This window comes from Macrotis lagotis, chromosome 6 (genome assembly GCF_037893015.1).
Source record: "Macrotis lagotis isolate mMagLag1 chromosome 6, bilby.v1.9.chrom.fasta, whole genome shotgun sequence".
NCBI lineage: Eukaryota > Metazoa > Chordata > Mammalia > Peramelemorphia > Peramelidae > Macrotis > Macrotis lagotis.
In genome coordinates this window covers 30194033-30215741 of record NC_133663.1, presented here as the reverse complement: position 1 = coordinate 30215741, position 21709 = coordinate 30194033, and the positions used below count along the sequence as shown (strand labels likewise).

The 21709-nt window shown below is 38.0% G+C and overlaps 2 protein-coding genes across 12 annotated transcripts in view; one reads left to right on the top strand and one right to left on the bottom strand.

The window, feature by feature from the left end:
* LRRC34 (leucine rich repeat containing 34) overlaps nt 1-21709 on the top strand; it is a 66720-nt gene that overhangs the window by 41651 nt on the left and 3360 nt on the right. For 2 of the 5 annotated variants that reach the window (XM_074190896.1, XM_074190897.1), the window contains one exon: nt 21306-21495. The gene's annotated coding sequence lies outside the window, so the exon portion shown is untranslated. Of the gene's footprint in view, nt 1-4686; nt 6077-17433; nt 17585-21305; nt 21496-21709 lie in introns of those variants that run through there. The other 3 variants (XM_074190895.1, XM_074190889.1, XM_074190894.1) reach the window with 2 other exon arrangements.
* MYNN (myoneurin) overlaps nt 9-21709 on the bottom strand; it is a 29155-nt gene continuing 7454 nt past the window's right edge. For 3 of the 7 annotated variants that reach the window (XM_074190877.1, XM_074190878.1, XM_074190879.1), the window contains 4 exons: nt 20801-20979; nt 19981-20064; nt 19170-19256; nt 12-6103 (listed from right to left, as the gene is read on the bottom strand). In XM_074190877.1, the coding sequence (XP_074046978.1) occupies nt 5841-6103; nt 19170-19256; nt 19981-20064; nt 20801-20979 (613 nt within the window). In that variant the 3' untranslated portion in view covers nt 12-5840. Of the gene's footprint in view, nt 6104-19169; nt 19257-19980; nt 20065-20800; nt 20980-21709 lie in introns of all 7 variants that reach the window. The other 4 variants (XM_074190872.1, XM_074190874.1, XM_074190873.1 and 1 more) reach the window with 4 other exon arrangements.

Genomic DNA, 21709 nt, shown 5'->3' with positions numbered 1-21709 from the left:
TTTAATTTGTAAGAAAATCCTTGATATATTTATTAAGCAAAAATTGCAATTGGTTGAATAGTATTTTTGTTGTCTTCCAACTGTAAGAACTGTGAGCAGTCCAAAACAAGATCAAGGCATCGAACCAATTTAATACTCTCAAATTAGTGACCTTACTTAAGGAGAGGACCAGATTTACCCTTTTCCTGATCAAGTTTCTGTGCTTTCTTAATTAGATGGGTATGGTTCCTTCTCTGAGATTTTTAACATAGCCCGCCATATGGTTCCTTCTCTGAGATTTTTAACATAGCCCGCCACATAAACAAGAAAAACTAATCAGATGACTGATACATCGAATGAGAATGTATCGAGCACATCAACATCTACAAAGTTACAAACTCCTGATAAAACAACTAAATATAAATAATGTTTGTCAAATAACACCTGGCATGCCACTGATAAAGAGCTAAATATTCAGGTCCAGCACATTACTGAAAATGTACAGAACTGTAAAAACTCCTTTAGTTCTTAGGCACTTACTCTGCTCCAGACCCATATAGCTGCGGAGGAGAGAGAGCTAAGGAGCTCACATTCTAACAGGGTAAGGCCCCATAGGAGAGCCCGCCTCGCCACACAGTCCAAAGGACAGAACTTCAGTCAACTGCTGACTTCTCACCACTGCCTCCCATCTCTAACTCAACCAAACCATTTTATCACCACCTCATATTACATAATTTATGTAGGGGAAAAAAAAATCACATCATGTAATAATAGTGGATGATAAGAAATTCATTTGCATTACTAAATTCAATATACAAAAAATACATATCGAACACCAAAATATCTTCATGTGCCAAAATGTATGTCAACACTAAAATGAATTTTAGTATGAAATCAGATAACACAGATATGCTTACCAATAAGTAAACAATCAATCAATAAAGATTAGTAACATAAACTATTATTCTTTTGCAGTAAGTCACCTGCCATTTTTAAATGTTATTTACTTATTTATGGCTTGATACATAAAACTGAATTTAAGAATTCAAATCCCCTCATTAACATTTACTAACCATGAACAAATCACTTAACCACTTAGCCTGTTTCCTCATTTGCAAAATGGGGATAAAAGTGCCAATTTCAAGGATTACTGTGACACAATAATATATTCAAATTGTTTTATAAACTTTAAAGTTTGATATAAGTATCAATTATATATATATTACATGCAAATATCCTCATTATATTCATATTATAAAGCACATGATCATGCTTTAAGGTTTGCTGCATACCTTGAAACATGAAGGATCATAGATTTTGTGCTGGAAGGGAACTGACAGATCATCTAGTCCAGCCCCTTGATTTTACAGACAAGAAAACTGAGGTCCGGAGCCATTAAGTGCATTTTCCATATGGCTCTCAACCCAGAATTCTCTTTATCACATTGTATGACCATTATGTTTCCTCAAAGTAGCCCTGCCATGAATCTTCTAGTACTCTCTCCACCCTCAGTTGAGAAAAGGGAACTCAAAGAAATTAAGTGATTTGTTCTCAGTGCCAGTTATTCAGTGACTGAGGTGGGATTCACAGTTTATGTTAATTGGGTTGTATTTTTGTTTTTGAAATTATTTATGATCTGCATCGATCCCTTGACTCATTTCTTACCATTCCAATTCTACAACAGGCTTTCCCTCCTTCATTTTAAATCAACAGGAACTTAATGGCATAATCTCCAATAACATATTATAAAAATAAAACATGATTATATCAAAGAATTAGACAATGAATTGTGTCAATATATTTACCATGCTGAGTTTAATTTCTAAATAGCACTTAAAAGGGAGGCAGATTATGGCTTGAGTTTCAACTTTTCAACCTTATGAAGCTTTTGTTTTAGCACAAAAAAAGTGACAGGCTTATCTATGGAGGTAGGGAAGGAAGTAGACTCATTTCACCAGAGGATGGATTAACTAAATCAGTCTTATCTTGGCTCACCCTTCCCTCCAGTTCTTTCCATGAAAGGTTGACTTGGCCAGTTGGGTCCTTTCTGGAAGCACTGCCTGCATACTGCTTACTGGTCTAGCCTAACTGTCAAGGACTTTCCCCTTGAAACTCAGTGAACATTCATTTTTCAGGTTTTATTTTTGAAGCAGAACTGTTATAGTATTTGAAGTTTTAAAGAGCAATGGGACTGATTGATTCAGGGATTAGAGAGTCATCCATCTGTCCACTTCCTTCCTTCAGGTGATAGCTTCATTTTGAGCTGTGAGGATAAATATAAACCAGCCATATGGCAGTATGGCAGACCATGTGAAAGCCCTCTCATGACAATCCGTTGGAAACCAAATGTTGCCCCTACTTTGGGTTCAAAAGCTGTCAGATAGGAATGAACAGATTTCTCATTCCACAATCTCTCAAAAGAATGTCTAGAGGCAATGTTATATGAATTCCACGTTGATTCTAAAGCAGGTAATTATTAGAAAAACTAGTCCCATAGGGTCATTTTAGAACTTTGTTGCTGAAGTTAAAAATTCTATTTCCCTATTTTCAGAAGAGTAGTTTGTCTGTACTGTAATTTTCTAATATGTTCTAACAACTCTGCTAAATAAAGGGGGAGGAATAAAGAAGTACTGGAGGAGGGAGACTCTTTCACTGACTAAACTTTAGTAATATTTGAAAATTATTTTTAAAAGGCATTAACTTAAATCATATAAAAACATTTTTCTGCTACAAGGTATTTCCAGCAAGTATCCAGACACATAAAAAAAAAAGGTGGAACGTTTACATGAAAACATCTCTTATTGCTCAAAAGCCAAGAAATGTGTAGAACAATGATTAAAAGTTAGTCCACATGACATTCATTTAGTATTAACACAAGTATTATCACGTGTAGTTATTTTCATGAATTCTGTAAACAGAGCTTCTAGAAAGTAAGTTGTAGGGTATGCTATTTTAATTATTGCTGCAGTAGAACTATATCAGACTCTGAAAAGGTTAAAATAATTTTCTAAAATCAGTATTAAAAATAATCTATAAATAAGGAACACTCAACAAATGCTATTTACAAACATCTAAAATGTCTGATATATAAATCTAAGCTTTTTTTAGTTGGAAATCTAAGAATACAGTAGAAATAATCTAATATTACAAATACAAAACAAATTCACATAGAAAGTACATTCCACCTCTCAGTGTGCTCTTCAGAATTAACTTGCTCAGTAATTCAATTTAAATAATCAATTCATTTAAAAATAACAAGTAATCTCTTCCTATAATAGCACATCATAGATGTATTTAGTTTAACAATTAAAAATGAACTTACCATAATCTTTAATTGTATGATCTGACACATGGGTTAAAATGTTCTTTTTAGATAGGCAAATCTATGATACCATAATGATACCATATCATGAAACAGCATATTAAATTAGTACACAGACTGAAAACAATGAGATATATTTGACTAGAAAAAACAATAAATGAACTAAATGGGTCGAGCTATATAAAGTGGGCCGCATGCCACAAATTTAGAGTCACGTCTTTTTATGAAGGACTTTTCAATCACCAATTGCCAAATGAAATCATAAAATGATATAAAAAGGAATTTAAAAATCATCTCAATGTGAGTACCACAAAGAGTTTCTTTTAAGGCTGGTGTCTTACATGAGCATGAACAATATCAGCTACAAGAAAAACATAGGCATATCATAAGAGACTCCAATTATTACAAAAACATTTCCCAGGAAGACACAGAATTGCGTACTCTTTATATTGCTGTTTTAGAAAAGCTCAAGCTCAGGCAATAATTTAAAAATTTAGAATGACTAAAAAAATAAAATATTAAACAATGAAACAAATGATATGTGATAAAAAAATAACTGAACTGAGAAACTAACCAGCAATCGGTGGGGAAAAAAAAGCCTAGAATAAAACTAACCACCACCTCAAAACATGACCCTTGATGAGAGATGATTATTACTCCTAAGAACATAGCCTAGATGTGAGGTTTGATTTATTGATAACCCATTAGAAACCTCAGGCTCTCTTTGGTGTTATTTTACCAGAATAGAATCTGATTTGTTATATTTTCTTTATATTCCATCTAAATCCTGATGAATGGGCATGTCAATACATTTTATTTGGAAATGAAGTGCAATCAATACATCTTATCAATGAACTGTTTCTTTTGTATTCAAATGCTCTCTTTAATTTGTGTTCCACAAAGGTATTTTTGCCAAAAAAAAACAAACCTCAAGGCAATAATTTGATCTAAATATTCAGTCACCTAGGTGGCTGAATTGAGAGCTGTGTTGAGGTCAATAATATCTTGGATCAGTTGTCAAGATACAGTATAATATGGTTTACTGGTCTAGTCTATCTGTACTGTAACTCTGGCGACCTGAGCACCAAGTAGACAAGGATAGAATTGGAAACTTGAGATAAATAGAAAACGCATTAGATTTATTATGGAAGCAGTTTAAAAAAATGAGTCAAAACGGCTCACTTGGCAGAGGGATGCTGAATCAGCCACACAACAAACTGCCTTTGTGGAGCTAGAATCCGTACCAGAGAGCAATTATAAACAAAATAAAAAAACAAAAATCCATTTTGGTGACAGAGAATCGGGATAAGAGTAAATTAGTGGAAAATAAATATAAAAATAATTGCTTTTGCCTATACAAATTGACAAGTATTTTTTTTTTTTAGGTTTTTGCAAGGCAAATGGGGTTAAGTGGCTTGCCCAAGGCCACACAGCTAGACCCGATTTGAACCCAAGTACTCCTGACTCCAGGGCCGGTGCTTTATCCACTGTGCCACCTAGCCGCCCGACAAGTACTTTTAAAAAGCTACCAAAACAACCTATTGCCATGGTTTTTAGAGAACTGAGAGAGAACTCTGAAAAGATAAAGATGCCTTATTGGTGAAGATTTATATTCATTTGTAGTCCTAAAAAAACCTGGGCTTTTAAAGTCTACTTTTCCTCCAAATACTGAAATCGAATATCTTACCATTTATATAAGTAAAATCTGGTACAGATTTTTACAGTCTGCTTTAAACTTATAGTTTTGGGGAGTATTTTCACCTGTTAGTATTTAATTTTTAAAGGTGTACATGTAATAGGTGAAAAATAGACAAAGTTAATATAGCTTTCTGTCAGCTTGTACTTTCATTTATCAAAAACATTCTTGACAATTATTCCTTAGTTTATGTCCAAAAGGATCAAATTGTAAAACTCCTTTCTAATAAAATAATAAAGGTGTTAAACAGGTATTGATAGATCATTTTTAAATTAAATACTGAAGTGTCCTCAGTGGGGAAAAAAGAAATAAGTTTTATAGTGCTTAAAAATAGATTTTTCCCTTTTGTTTGTTTTATTAAAAGATTACTTGTCCCAATTTTTCTAGAGAAGAAAAATATATTATAATTTGGTCCCTAGATTTTTCTGGCCAGAAATATGAACCCTTAATTCTAGATGAAATCTAGAACTGATCATTTTATTCTTTTAAATAATAGAAAAAAGGAAAATCTGGAAGACATTGTTTTATTTGGTGAAGTGATAAAATCTAACAAGGGACTACTTATACAGTCTTCAGGACTACTGATGAAAATGCCCCCCCATTTTAAAATGCTATTTTACTATGTAACACATTCTCCCAAAATGGTGTGCATATAATCATGATTTTTGAAGCAAAACAAAAACAAAAACAAGCATTGCACAGATGCAGTTGACTTTACTTAGCTGAATGAAAAATAATGATTACAACCCAAATGAGAGCGAATGAGGATGTTCACTTTGCCAGAGAGGTTTATGTTTGCTACCAGAGCTATTCATTTAGTAAAATTCCATATTGCTTATAAAGTCAATATAATTGCTGCAGAAAAATAAACTGTGGCTCTGAATACCCATTTACAGTTGATCTCAACAATGTGTCCGATGATGGAGACTGATTATCCGTTACAGGCAACAGCATCTGGTGGTCCTCCGTTCCAAGGGGAAGAGTCAATGGTAAAGTCATGTCTGAAGGTTTCACATCTACAGGTTCTGACAAAGGACTTTTTTGCATGGGATCTTGTTCATTAAAAGTGTTATCCCCAATGGTGGAGTCTAGAGTTTTTTCAGATCCTGAAAAGAAAAAACAAAAGAGAGCTCAATGTCTCAAAGACACCAAAGTGTTCTGCTCACTGCTCCCAGAAGCTAATCTGCCTCTTCTCTTCTGTGCTTCTGCTCTTTACTTTTCATCCATGGGCTCCCCATGCAAGCCCGGCCCAGTTTCCTTATCCATAAAACGGGGATAATCAGAGCTCCTATTTTCCAAGGTTGTTTTAAGGATCAAATGAGATAAGCTGTGTAAAGCCTTAGCAAACCTTAAAAGTCTGTCAATGTTAGCTTCTTCTTCTCCATGGGGATATTCAACAGACCATGACCTTGTGGAATCCCTTTTACCTAGCATGGGCATCAATGTTTACTATAAACTATAAGCATTTTAAGGGAGGGCAGGGATGTTCTTTCTTAGCAAGTGCGCTGCTTCTAGAATAGCCTGCAAAGCCCACAGTCCAAGGAGCTATGGTCTCAAAGGAGTTGGGCCTGGAGCCAAAAAGACTCACCCTCCTCAGTTCAAATCCTGCCTCAGACTCTCTGGGGCAGGTCACTTTACCCTGTCTGCCTTAGTTCCCTTATCTATAAAATGAGCTGGAGAAGGAAATGGCAACCACTCCACTATCTTTGTTAAAAAATCTCAAATGGGTCACTAAGTTAGGACTGAAAAGATCTGAACAACAACGAAGCACTTTCCAAGTTAGTCAGTTGTTCTTGTCTATTCAGCAGAGGCAGCTAATTGCATGGTACCTGGTACCATGGTTCACTGAGAGCCGAGCCAGCCTTACTTGGGTAGTGTGACTATGAGGACCAAGCACAGTCTCCCTGGGCCTTAGTTCTCTAATAGTAAAAGTTTAGGGAATAATACTAGCCTTGACTTCACAAGACTCAAATGAGATCATCTACATAAAGTACTTTGCCACAAGATATGAATAATAATCATGGCTTATGATTTTTGTTATTACTATTGATTTCTTTGTGAGAGTCTGACTTGTCAACATACTAGTTTCTGATTCCTGTCCGAGGCTGGTGGATATAAAGTTTACTGAACAAGTCAATGGAAACAGGAAACTCTAATCGGCATTTTCTTGAAACCTTAATCAATGCACTCTGGGTTCCTGCAATCAAACTTAGACAAAGGACTCAAGGCTAACTCCTCCATCAAACTTAGTATTTTTAATACCTGATATTTATTTCCAGTGGGTTCCTTGATGTCAAGACAAATTCAGTCAGTCCATAAACCAGTCAGAGCATCCCTATCTCCAGGTTCTGCTCTGAACATCTACTGCCATGTGGCTATTTGTTTTCCTCTCTAATCCCATTACTCTGGGTTACTGTTAGGAAAGACTCATAAATGTGTGTGTGTGTGTGTGTGTGTGTGTGTGTGTGTATACATTTTATATATACGATATAAACATATATATGTGATGATTAGCATTTTCCCAGATGCTTGCAAAGTGTCACAAATTTAGACCTTTTTTATGCTCAGTCATATCATCTGGTCATCAAAAGAATTTAAAAGGATTGTTACAGGCCTGCATATGAAATATCATGTCAAAAAAATTGAAAAGAATTAGATAAGGTGCCTTCATAGCTCTGGGAAGGGGGTGAATTCTTAACCAAAAGATAGAGGCAATTATGGAGTTCTAATTCTAAGAAATTAAAAGGCTTTTGCATGAACATAATACAACTAGGATAGCAGAGGAAGCAGATGACTGGGGGAAAATCTGTCAAGATATCTGTGTACAGAATTATACAGGATCAAAAGTCATTTCAATAGCTAGATGATCAAATGATATGAATAAATATTTCTGAAAAAATGCACACTATTAGCTATCAAGTGGAAAATACTATAAGTCATTAATGAGAGAGATAAGTCATTAATGAGAGAGATACAAGTTAAAACAACTAGAGTTTTACATCACACTACACAAACTGGCAATGAAAACAAATTATGAGAACAGTTAACGCTAGGAGTGTTGTGAAGGATAAACCCACCGATGTATATTGTTGGTATTCCTAAGAGTTGCTCTAATTATGCAAAAAAAATTATTTAATTGTCCATAACCTCTAATCCAGAGACTCCACTGTAAAGCATATGACCCCCAAAAAAGTCAATGACAAATCCACCTGTGTATATACCCCAATATATTTGTAACAGCACTCTTTGTAGTAGCAAAGACCTGGAAAGAAATAGTAAAAATTCAAGTAATGGAATATTAGAGTTCTAAAAGAAGTTATGACTGATGAGAAGCTTGGAAAAACTTGTATGAACTGACACAAAGTGAGTCCAAACCAGGAAAACTGTTCAGAATGACATTATGAAATGGAAAGAACAACAAAAATGAAATAACAAACTGAATCCTGTGAAATTCTAATGACCACCCTTGAAGAGAAATGATAAGGCACCTTCACATCTTTGGAGAGCTAGGGGTGGGAGGGATGATTATACTATCCTGAATGGTGAGTTATTTGTATCAAAGGATAGAGCATCCAACTTAATGAGCCCACACAAATTCATGAAGATCAATTCCCTGGAGCCATTGTACATCCAGTGCATTCAGTTTTGACTGAAACATCTATTCCTCATCCTCAGTGGCAAAGATGATCAAGTCTTTCCATTGCAATTTCTTCAGATGCCTAAAGAGAATCACCAGGTCTTGCGCTAAACATGCCTAGTTGCTTCATCCCATTCTCAGGTAGCATTACCTCCATGCCCTTCCACATCCTGCTGACATGTATTAATACTCAAAATCAATGAGCAATCCTCCAATAATACAGATCATATCACATCTATGCCTAACAATTATATGCAATTTGTATCAATATAGTCAAAAAAGGACACAACAGAGAACCCACAGGACTCAGTGAGGCAGTTCTCCTATTCAAGGTAACCTGGAAAAGAGCAGAAAGGCTCTGCTCCCTGGGGTCGGAGGGGCGACCCGCCAGAGCAAAAGAACTTCAGCCTCCCGGAGGCAGCCCAGGGCGCTGAGAGCCGTGGCTCACATCAGCGGGGGAGTTTCCTGAGCTACACCCCGGGAAGCACCAGGCACAAAGTGGGGGACCAGCGGGGGACCTCTGCCAGAGTGAGCAAGTGGAGCCCAGCCCTCAGGGCACATAGCCAGCAGAGTGATCTTGCTGCACCCCAGATCTAGGAACAGAAGCAGGAGGAGCCAGGGGGAGGCGGTAAGCAGGAGCCTCCAGGGCATGAGCCCATTGAGCTGAGGGAGGGAAGTGAAGAGAGAGGCTACAGAGCTCTGTCCTCTGCCCCTGGAACAGGACTCTGGGGCTCTGACCACATTCAGATCCTGATCCCAGTCTAGGCCCCCCCATAGAATTGCAGGGCCCCCCCCACTTCAGCCCCATGGCAGAGGGGGGTGTATATGGTCATTCACAGACCAGGAGGGAGGACAGAGCCTCACACACTGAGACCCTTGTGGGAGTGTCCCAAAAGCGCAGGAAACACCCCCAAAAGAGGCTAAGGCTGGGAAAATGAGCAAGCAGAGAAAAAAAAGAGGAACACCACTGAGAAATATTTTGCATATGAGCCCAAGAAGGATCAAAACACTCAGTCTGAAGATGAGGAAACACAAGCTCCTGCATCTAAAGACTCCAAGAAAAACAGAAATTGGGCTCAGGCTATGACAGAGATTAAAAAAGACTTTGAAAATCAAATGAGGGAGTTAGAAGAAAAACTGGGAAAAGAAATGAGAGAGATACAGGAAAAACATGAAAATGAAGTCAGCAGCCTAGTCAAAGAAATCCAAAAAAATGCTGAAGAAAATGGCATGCTAAAAACCAGCTTAGGTCAAATGGATAAAACAGTTCAAAAAGTTATGGAGGAGAAGAATGCTTTAAAAAGCAAAATTGGCCAGATGGAAAAGAGATAAGAAAACTCTGAGGAGAACAAATCCTTCAGACAAAGAATAGAATTCAGGGAGATTGATGAATTTACAAGAAATCAGGAATCAATACTTCAAAAACCAAAAAAAAAAATGGAAAATTAGAAGAAAATGTGAAATATCTCATTGAAAAAACAACTGATATGGAAAACAGACTTAGGAAAGATAATTTAAAAATTATTGGAATACCTGAAAGTCATGATCAGGAAAAGAGCCTTGACATCATTTTCAAAGAATTACTACAGGAAAATTGCCCTGATATTCTAGAAGCAGAGGGCAAAATAGAAATGGAGAGAATCCACCGATCCCCCCGAGAAAGAGATCCCAAAAAACCAATCCCTAGGAATATTATAGCCAAGTTCCAGAACTCCCAAGTCAAAGAGAAAATATTACAAGCAGCCAGAAGGACACAGTTCAAATATCATGGAGCTGCAGTCAGGATCACACAGGACTTAGCAGCAACTACACTGGAAGCTCGTAGGGCTTGGAATACAATATACCGGAAGGCAAAAGAGCTTAGAATGCAGCCAAGAATGAACTACCCAGCAAGGCTGAATGTCCTCTTCCAGGGAAAAAGATGGACTTTCAATGAACCAGGGGAATTTCAAATGTTCCTTTTGGAATGGCCAGAGCTGAACAGAAGGTTTGATCTTCAGATATAGGACTCAGGTGAAGCATGGAGATTGGAGGAGAAGAGGAAAATATGAGGGACTTAATGAGGATGAACTGCATGTATTCCTGCATAGAAAAATGTCACTAATAATATTCATATGAACCTTCTCAGTTAATAGAGCAGGTAGAGGCTCCGGAGCTTTTATAGTTGAAGCACAGGAGAAAGCTGAATTCAAAGATAAAATATGGTGTAAAAACGGAGTCAATAGAAAAAAGGGAAATGTAATGGGAGAAAGAAAAAGGAGAGGGGGAATAGGCCAAGCTATTTCATTTAGTACGATTTTTCTTTATTACAATGAGCTATTGCAATGATATGGAAGGGGGAAGGCAAGGGGGAATGAGGGAAACTTCGCTCTCATCAGAGGTGGCTAGGAGAGGAAACAGCATACATACTCAATGGGGTATAGACATCTGTAGTAAGAAGGAGAGAGGGGGGGACAGGGGGAAAGTGAGTGATGGAGGAGAGGATGGACCATGGGGGGAGAGTGGTCAGATATAACACATTTTCTTTTTTACTTCTTGCAAGGGGCTGGGATTGGAAGGCCCGTCCAGGACCATAAGGCCAGATGGATACTGGGCCTAAGGGGTGGTATGGGGGCTCAGGGCCTCTTGGCCCCAGAGCCGGGGATCTGTCTGCTGTGCCACTCAGCTACCCTACAGCAGAGTCAAAGTGAAAGGAGAGAGAAAATATAGTACATGGTAGTGGAGAAATAAGAAAGGAGGGAGTTGCGATCAGCAATGGCAATGGTGGAAAAATATGAAAGTAACTTTTGCGATGGACTTACCATAAAGAATGCGATCCACCCGCAACAGAGTTGTTGGTGTTGGAACAAAGACTCAAGCACATTTTTTATTATTATTATTTGGGGGGGGGGGTGCAGGGCAAATGGGGCTGGGTGGCCTACCTGGGGCCGCATAGCAGGGTGATCTTTGGGTGTCTAAGAAGGCTGGATTTGGACCCAGGTGCTCCTGACTCCAGGGCTGGTGCTCTATCCACTGCACCATCTAGCTGCCCCCCTTTTGGTATCATTTTTATGACAACTGTTCTTTACCTCTTAACTTTCTATAAGAAATTACAATTGACATAGACATTCTATAAATTTTCCTTGTCTTGCATCAATAACTTGTCTTAATCATTTGCTATATTGTTTTCTCATTTATACTTTTTTCCCTAGCCTTATATTTTTATCTTTGCCCTAAGTCAGTGATCTGACTGAACAAAAAGAAAAATCAGAAATGACTGCCACCTCAGTACTGTGACATTTCTTGTCAGTTAAAAACCAATGTCATTTTTTTGTGTTATCTGGTGATTACCCCCATCACTAATGACTATGCCAGACAGTAATATGCTTTCTGACTTCTATACCTAGCTACCGATCTTTCTCACAATTGCAAGATAAGAATTATATGAAGCATTAAAATAAGCCTTGTCTAATTTGTTCTGTATGGTTTTAACTTTTCAACTCTGATGGCAAGTTAGATTCTATATTCCAGGTCACAAAAAAAATTTCCGAGATAATGCATCAAAAAAAAAATCTCCCACTCGATTTCCCCTTTGCCCTCAGTTCCCAGAGAATGAGCAAGCCTATAACCCCTCCCCCTTCCCGCCCCAGCCTAAACCCCCCAGCCCCAGGTCAACACCACTCTTCTTGGTCCAGTCAGCTCTCCCTGACTGTCTTTCTCTCTCTCCGTCTCCCAAGCAATCATTCTTAGCCTTTTGTTATTTACTTCTGTCTTCGAAGTGCCTGTTGCTTCTCCAGGAGAAAAGTTTTTTAATCTGTATACTTTGCAAGCCTTCTATAATAAATTCTGAACAGTTTAAAAAAAAAGAAAAAGAAAAAGAAAAGGAAAAACCTCCCACTCAATCTGATTTTCTTGAAGAAGGGGTCATTTGTATTTGCACCCAAAGTAAAATCCACTCCTCATATTCTAAATACAACTAGTCTAAAATCCTGCCAACCTTCAGTTTTTTGATAGCTTTTTCTGTCCTTCCCTTTCTATCCAATCTTCAGTTGTGTAAGATAATGTAGTGGAATAGTTGACATTCAACCTTTCTAAGATAATCATCTGAGAAATATTCCTGTCCTCTAAGAAAATCACTAAAGAGGTAAAAACCTAGGGCTACATATTCTCAACAATTATGTAGAAAGAGATATTAAAATATTTATTTTAAAAATAAATAACAGAGCTAACAATAAACATAAATAGCATAAATGTATGAGAGTATTTAAGTGTTTGTGTATTTAATTTAACTTTGGTTCAGAGGAATTTATTATTTTCTCCACCCCTGCTGATAAATTAAGATAAAATCATGTCCCTCAACAAAAAAAATCCCCATGCTTTCTCAGTTTTTGTTAAAGAAATTTTATTTTGTTTTCTGTTAAACAAGATGACAGAGTGGACACCATCCTTGGTTTCCATTAACTTAGGAATTATGAACCAGTTTAATAAAGAATAATATACTTGACACAGGACAAAAAAAGAACCCCACCATAAAGTAAGCATTCATTAGGTAGCCCCTCTACCAGGCTCCACAATTTCCATGGTGACACACAAACACATCACAGGCTTTTCTTGCCCTGCCCATGTTAAGATCCCCTCAAACTGCAGCAACTTTGCCTGAACACTACAGTTCTATCCTCCCCCACCTCCCCCACAACAAGTAGCAGACACAGCAAAACTGTAAAGACTCCATTTCAAATATACCTACACTATAGGTGCTCTCCAAAAAACAGCAGTCACCTGTCGGTCAGACCAAAGAAGGAAGAACAAGAGTCTATGAAGGCCACCAGGGTGAGGGCCTGAAAAAAATGATGATGGAATTCCAGGGGGAGCTGGTTCAGACCTGTCATCTCAGACCCAAGCCAATGATGCCCGAGCCTCCCCTTGGGGAAGGTAGCTGAGGAGCTCTGCAGTCCAGCCCCCGGGAGGAAAGTGAGGGTGCCCCCAGCAAAGAAGGCGGAGAGGGTAAATCCAATACAGACTCAGAATAGGGGATTCTAAAAAAAAGCAGGATGAGCACTAAATTCAGGAGATTCTAAAGCTTTCTCCACAAATATTTTAAGACAAATTGAACCAATGCCTGATGAAACATAGAATCTTGTGAAATACTAAGAGAATGGATCACTAAGATATTCCGGAATAGCTCAAGTGTAGAATAAAATTCATAAATTAGGGGGAGTCAGAAGTTATAACTCTCAATGAAGTATTTAAAAACTCAAAAAGAGGACTATTAAACACAAAAGTACTAGGTCATGGTAGAGTATTTCTTCAAAGAAGTAAAAAAGATCAAGAGATTTGGAATAAAAAATAGTGAAGCAGAAGAAAACCTTGCAGAAGAAACAGAGACCACTGCCCAATCAGTGGGGGAATGGGGAACAAATTGGTATATGAATGTGATGGAGTACTACTGTTCTAGAAATCATGAATTAATGCTGAGTGAAGGGAGCAGAGCCAGGGAAAAGCTGTGTAAGGATCCACGGTGATGGACTTGGCTCTTCTCAGCAGTACACAGATCAGAAACAACTCTAAAGGATTTGTGATGGAAAATACCATCCACATCCAGGGAAGAAATAAGTCTGAATGCAGACTAAAGCTTACTATTTTCCAATTTAAATTTCTATTTTATGCTTCATGGTGGGGTTTTTTTTTACCTTCTCATGTTAAATCATATTCTGATTCTTTTACAACATGACTAAAATGGAAACTTATAGGTTATACATGTATAATAACTATGCTACATCAGAGTGTTGTCAAGGGAGGGGGAGAGAAGGGAAGGAGAGAAAAATGTAGAACTTAGGGGTGGCTAGGTGGCGTAGTGGATAAAGCACCGGTCCTGGAGTCAGGAGTACCTGGGTTCAAATCCGGTCTCAGACACTTAATAATTACCTAGCTGTGTGGCCTTGGGCAAGCCACTTAACCCCATTTGCTTTGCAAACCCCCCTTCCAAAAAAAGAATATGCCTTTGAAATGTAGAACTTAAAATCTTCTAAAAAAATGAATGTTGAAAACTATCTTTGCATGTAATTGGAATAAATTAATTAAAAACAACACATGATCTCTATATAAGTCAAAACTTTTGTCTTTGAAGACAGACTGGAGAAACAACTTAAGGATCCTAGGTCTCCTAGACCATTATGACAAAAATACCTGGAATGCCAGGTATGCTTCTAAATGGTGTATAAATAAAAGGCCTCTCATTTCTTACTCTAGAAGTATTTTTTTCAACATATTTTTTATTCTCCTCATCCGGGCACTAAAATGAGAGTCTTCACAGAATTTCTTTACACGATCATCAGTAGTCAACAGATCTTAGAACATAAGCTCCAACTATTTTTATGGTCTTTTTGGTAAATACTATGACAGCACTGCAACACAAGATCCAATGTCCCACAAGAAGATGGTTCTTGTTGCCTATGAAACACTAGACTAAACATCCAAATGGGCGCGGGGGGGGGGGGGGGCTGCCCTTCCATTTAGCTGATCTTTCCTTTATCTCCCACTTCTACCTACATCCAAATCAAGATTATTTTAAATCAACCATAAAACTAAGATTAATTCCTATTAAATTTCATTTCATTGTAAAGTTGTAGCCTGTTGAGATCTCTGAAGGTCATCTTAACTCTATCATCCAGTATGCATTTGCAGATTTCATAACATGTCATCAATAGCTTTATCAAAGTCACTGATGAAAAAGTATGAAACATTAATCTCTGGGACACTCCAGTGCAGACCTCATCCTAAATACATTCTTATGACTGTCTTATCAAGTTTAGCTTATTCAACCACTTCCAAATCTATTTTATTGTACTATCATCTTTTTGATGAGACACTTAAAACAATATCTAGGTGAAAATCTACAATATTCTAAATGTCAAAAAAAGGAAATGAGATGAATGTGATTTGATCTGTTTTGGATGGAGTAATGCTGGATCTTTGTGATCACCACCTCCCTTGACAAACATTCAAAAACTGAAACCAAACATAATATAATAATGATTATATTTGGCCTTGGAGAAGAGAAGAGAAAAATCAACTTCTGGGGGTGGCTAGGTGGTACAGTGGATAGAGCACTGGCCCTGGAGTCAGGAGGACCTGAGTTCTAATTGGTCTCAGACACTTAATTACCTAGCTGTGTGACCTTGGGCAAGCCACTTAACCCCATTGCCTTGCAAAAACCCTAAAAAAAAAATCAACTTCTCTTCTTTGCAGAAAATAAGAGACTATGGGTGTGGAAGATTGCATGATTTTAAGAAAAGACTTGGCTGGCATGCTGTTTGGTTTTTAAATTCGTTCCTCTTTGTAAAAATAAAATTGTAACGATGATTTGGGGATTGGGAAAGGAGATGGACACATTCCAAAAAATTAAAGTGATGTCAAAAACAGGGCTCCATCAAACTGTTTGAAGCACTGTGGCCTAGTGAATACAGAGCTAGAATCAGGAGAGCCTGAGTTCAAACCCTACCATTACCACATACCAGATGTGTGACCCTACACAAGTTATTTACCTAACTCTTTAATGCTGTTGCAGAACACTTATTGCTCTTTATTGAGTCAGGAAATTTGTTAAGACTGTCCTGCACCCATGAAATTCCAGCTCCAAACCTCCCCTCCACCTTAGAAAACCAGAACCCCCTGCCCATTCACACATTTTGTTCTGTCCTTAACTTTCCAATGACCATTCTCCTTGGCAGAAAGGACAGAAACCAAACTAGAACTAAGCAGCTTGGCCTTATCTCTTATCAGTTACTATTGCATTCCCCCCCCCCAGTGCTGCCCCAGGCTTTATTTGATATTCTGACCTCCCCCAATGAAAGATGACTTTTCTGGCCCAGCTTCTCACTTCTGCTACAATTGAGCATTAGGATTCTTAGGATCACAGCATACCCTCATCTTCATCCACTATTACTCTCCCTTGCTTCCATCTGTACATCCTTTTGCTGAATACTCCATGGTTTACCATTCTTAGGCATGTGTACATGTCAGGGTTTAATGCAAGCTCTCTTTCCATTCTCCCTCATTAATGTCATCAACTCCAGAGGACTCAATTATCTCTAGGCAAAGATACTTGAATGGCATAGCTCAGAAAGATCCAAGTTCAAATCCAGCCCCAGACCTTCCCTAACTATGGGACCCTAGGCAAGTCATTTCACTTCTCTTTGCCTGTAAAATGGAGCTCATAGCAGCAGCTGCTTCCAGGTGTTGGGAGGATCAAAGGAGATGATGATTTCCTAGCCCCTTCGCTTAGGATTTGGCTTAATGTTTTTCAAGCCTCCCAGATACTCTCCTCCTGTGTCTCCCACAGCCTCTCTTCCATCCTCTGTGTTCTAGTTGAGGCAGATTCTCCCTCCTCTGCCTCCTCCACTGGCCTTCACTCACCTCACCCCACCCTCTCAGTCACTGCACCTCATACCTGGAGGCTCTCCCTCCTCATCCTGGTCACACCTTCTAGAGGTAGCCTAACCCCTGTCTTCCATATGAAGTGCTTCCTGGTCCCCTTCTACCAGGGAGACATCCCCTGCCCAGTTTATTTAGCTCTGCCCCAATCGCTGGGCAGCTCCTCCACTTCTTTCTAGTTCTTTCCAATCACAAAAGCACAGCCATAAACATTCTGGTGTACTAGGGTCCTTGTTTCTCCTTCCTTGAGGTTACATATGCCCAGAGGTGGAATCCCTGGTTCAAAAGGTTTGGACATTTTGGTTACAGAGAGGTGCCAACTAATACTGCTTCTGGGGAGTCAATGATTGCACTACTCAGGACCTAGCTTTATCTGTGCAATTTCAGATTACAATTTCCAGAATTAACCCAACCTACTGAAAAATGGAAAATGGCCAGTCAGTCAATCAGCAAGTATTTATGAAACACTACTTGCCATGAAAACTGAGGACCCAAAGAAAAGAGAAACATATTCTTTAGGGGAGCCAACATCCAAACAACTGTGTCCTGAAGAAGCCAGAGAGCTCTCTCCCTTCTGTCTAGGTACAAATAGACATGTAAGTATAAGTGAGTGAGTGAGTTAGTGAGAGAGAGAGTCTGAGTGTGTGTGTGTGTGTGTGTGTGTGTGTGTGTGTACACAGACACAAAACATATACACACATCCTTAATTAAAAGAGAAAAGATCATTCTTGTTCACTGAAAAAATCTTTAAACAATCACAGGCATAAAGCAGTCGAACCAGACTTTTTAAACAGAAAGTCCTGCAGATCATATGACTTCAAAGAAGTCAGTGGTTAAAAATAAAAAAGGTCCCAAATACACCAAAGTATTTGTGGCAGCTGAGGGACATGAATGTGATGGATTTCTACCACAAGATAAGAAATGACCAGCATAATAAATTCAGAGAAGCAGGAAAAGGCTTGGGCAAACCAATGAAAAGTGAAAAGAGCAGCGCCAAGAAAATATCCACAACTTTGATGATGTCAGTGGAAAGAACAAGACCACAAATTACATGGAAAGGGAAATTTCAGTGACCAAAGGCAGCACCACCTCCTGCTGCTTGGCAGAGGCAGGAGAGTCATGAGCCTCAATACTACATAGAATCCCAGAATTTTTAAAAATGTGAACTAGTTTAACTGAATTTTTTCTTTAATTTTTTTTGTAAAGGATAGCTCTTTGGGAGAGATTGAAGAGAAATACAATGGAAACTGTAGGAGATATAAAAACAAGAGATCAAAAAATGTATTTTAAAAAATTTAAGCAGGTATCCAGAGAAAGAATTGTGGAGTTTAAGCAAAGACCAAAGTTACCTTCTTATGTAATTTTGCTATTTCTTATACTTTATTTTTCTTCCTTAAGGATATGATTTCTCTCTCATCACATTCAACTTAGATCAATATATACCATGGAAACAATGTAAAGACTATCAGACTGCCTTCTGTGGGGGGTTGGGGGAGAGAAGCAAGATTAGGGGACAAATTGTAAAACACAAAATAAAATCTTTCTAAAAAAAGAAATTTAAGTAGGTCAGGTTAGCATTCCCTCAATAGGGTCCAATATCTTTTCATAGTTATTCTTCAAATTTAGTCTTGACTTAAAAACTAAAGGTATTCAAGAATGTAACATACATTTTTGGACATGGCCAATATGAAAATTTATTTTGGTATGCATATTTGTTACAAAGATATGATAAAGAAGGGAGAGAAAAAATCATTCTTGTTCACTGAAAAAAAATGTTTAAACAATCAGACATAAAGCAGTTGAACCAGACATGTTTCTTCCTTAGATGTCTCCAAGCTAGTGCTGGTGACCCTGGGCTGGGTAGTTTGAATTGGGGACTCTGGGAGAGTCTGGGGCTGGACTCTGAAATGTACAGCTGGTTGAAAAGTTCATGATCCATTCCCCAGCACTGGCCCCAGGTCAGCCTCACCCTACAAGTTGGTGCTGGAACATTGGCCAGCTCTGCCAACCCTCCCAACTCCACACCAAGGTGACTTGCTTCTACATTAAATCCCAGATTCATAAATATTAATGCAATGATTTCCTTTAGATATAAAGATGTCAATAGAGCATTTAGCACTTACCAGAATGGACTTTTGTTTTGTGCTTCTTTAAATTTTTGATATCAGTGTAGGAATTTCCACATAATTCACAGATAAATGGTCTTTCCCCTGGGGTGGAAAAAAAAAGTTTTAGTTGAAAAATCTCAACATTTCCATTGTTTGGTAACTGAAGCAAACACATCTGCCTCAACATACATATGAACCTAATATGGTCAAATATCATATTCCTCTTAAATATAATTATAAATTTATGTCCAGTTGTAAAGCAACAAAAAAGTTCCATAAAGTCTGATTTTTAAAACATATAGGAACTCCTTTTTTCTAAAAGGAAAATGATTTCATTTATTTTTTTAAAAAACCACAAAGTTTCTCCTTGTTTTCTTTCCATATAGTGATTCAATAAAGTAACTGATGCTACACAGTGATCATTTTTTACTAGTTAGAAATTTTCCTTACTTGGCAATATTGTGCATTAAGTTCTATTTTAAATCAAGGAAGGGTGTTGGGAGTGAGCTTAATGTTAAGTCAAGCAAATGGAGAATGTTCTTTATTAGGCACTTCCTAGACTTAAAACTAAGGAAGAGTCACTTTAAAGGGATAAAAAAACAGTAACCCACAATGTGGTTTTTCTTAGTTTACTGTTTTCACTCTTTATAACAGTAAATAGTTTCTTCACTTTAATTTAATTCTAACTACTTAAATATAATAAGAGTATGTCTGTTTTAAATCTATTTTTTACAATTCTGTATACCGAAAGTTGGGTTAAGGCTTACATCAAAAGAAATTATAGAAAGAGAGAACAAAGAATAATACATTCTCCCTAAACACAGACCTGTATGGGATCGAAAGTGTTTGTTGAGCTCTCCTGAGGAAATAAAACTTTTCCCACAAATACCACATATGTATGGTTTTTCACCTAGATGAAAAATAAAAGATAGCGAGGTGGTGTACTATACCAGCAAAATATTTTATCAATTACAGATTACCTCAAATAAACTTCTAAAATAACATTACAATTAAGACCTCTAATATCACAAAAGATTTTAGAGGGATACTAATATTTCTTTTTTAGTGATCCAAATTCATTCTTGTTAGTAACCAGTATTTTGTCCTTTTTATATAAGCTGATTATTTTCATATAGTCTTATTTCTATGTTTCTGTTCAGCAGAAACAAGTTTTTCCTAAGTTTGCTCTAAGTTTTATTTTTCTATCCTTTCAAAAGTTCATTTACATTTTTCAATCATTAAAAAAGCAGCAGTCCTAGAAATAAAGTAACTACTATATAAATACATAATAAAGACTATTATAAACAGTCCTACAGAAAACAAACTCGCAACACATGTTTCAAATTAGATACTATGAATCTGAAGGACAATTTGTGAAAGATTCAAGATAAATATGTTCAAGTCAAGTAAAAAAAAATTCAGGTCATCATTATTATAGATTTCTTGTCACTTCTATTGGCTGTATGACAAATTAAAGTCTCATGTACCTGCTTACTGAAATAAATTGGCTTTCTTGTTTAACAACAGTACACTGGAATGAATCCCCAGGACCCCTGGGGCCCCACTCTGCCTCTGCCCATAGCTCCTCCCTTGGTCTCACTTCTCCCATCTCCCCCAAGCACAACCTTTTCACACTCCCTTCTCACCTGTATGTTTTCGGGAGTGAGTTATGAGGGAGCTCGACACTGCAAATGCTTTCCCACATGTGTCACACACATAAGGCTTTTCTCCGGTATGTCGGCGCACATGGTAAGTCAGCGTGCTGGCCTGGGCAAATCTCTGTCCACACCTGTCACAGACATATGGCTTTTCTCCACTGTGCTTCCTGGCAACAGAGAAGTACCGAGGTTAGGAGGCAAGAGAGGGCTCCAGGTCAGCCCCTGGACACAGAGCTGCTTCTGAGGTGAAGAGCAGGCTTCCAAAATTGGCTTTCACTGCCTGGTAAGAGTGTTTCTAAAGTAGAAGCCAATGTTGGGAGAAGAGAGAAATGCCCACGTCCTGGCAGATGGAATTCAAAGTCCTCTTACCAGAACCTTGAAGCCCTCAAGTGGTTCCTCAGGGTAGAGTTCCAAAGCCCACACATGGAGCTGGGTTTTGTTTAGGCTATACACTCGGTAAAGACACCAATGGTTCACTTTTGTCCACCCCTAGGTTTGTATGCAGAACATACCTCAATGTGGATGTGGATAAGGAGAAATGTCTGAACAAGGGTGCCATTAGAATATAAAACTCCCAGATGAGGAGGTGACTTTATCAGTGAAGATGGGCACCTTGTCTGCAACTCTGGAGCTGGGGGAGTCCAAGGCTGGCTCTGCCTACCAAGTCGTGTGATGTCATATGGGTATGTAGAATGTATAGGTGTAAATTAATCTTTTTAATTATAAAATGTATATCCCATCAGCTATTAACAAACATCACCATGTCCCCTCTCATTTGGCAATGAATTTTCAGTTCTATTTAATCTTCAGAGCAAGGTTTCTAATTGTTTCACCCAACAGGACCTGGGGGGGGGGGGGGTGCTGCCTGGTGACCAGCTGGGCTAAGAGAACAATTCA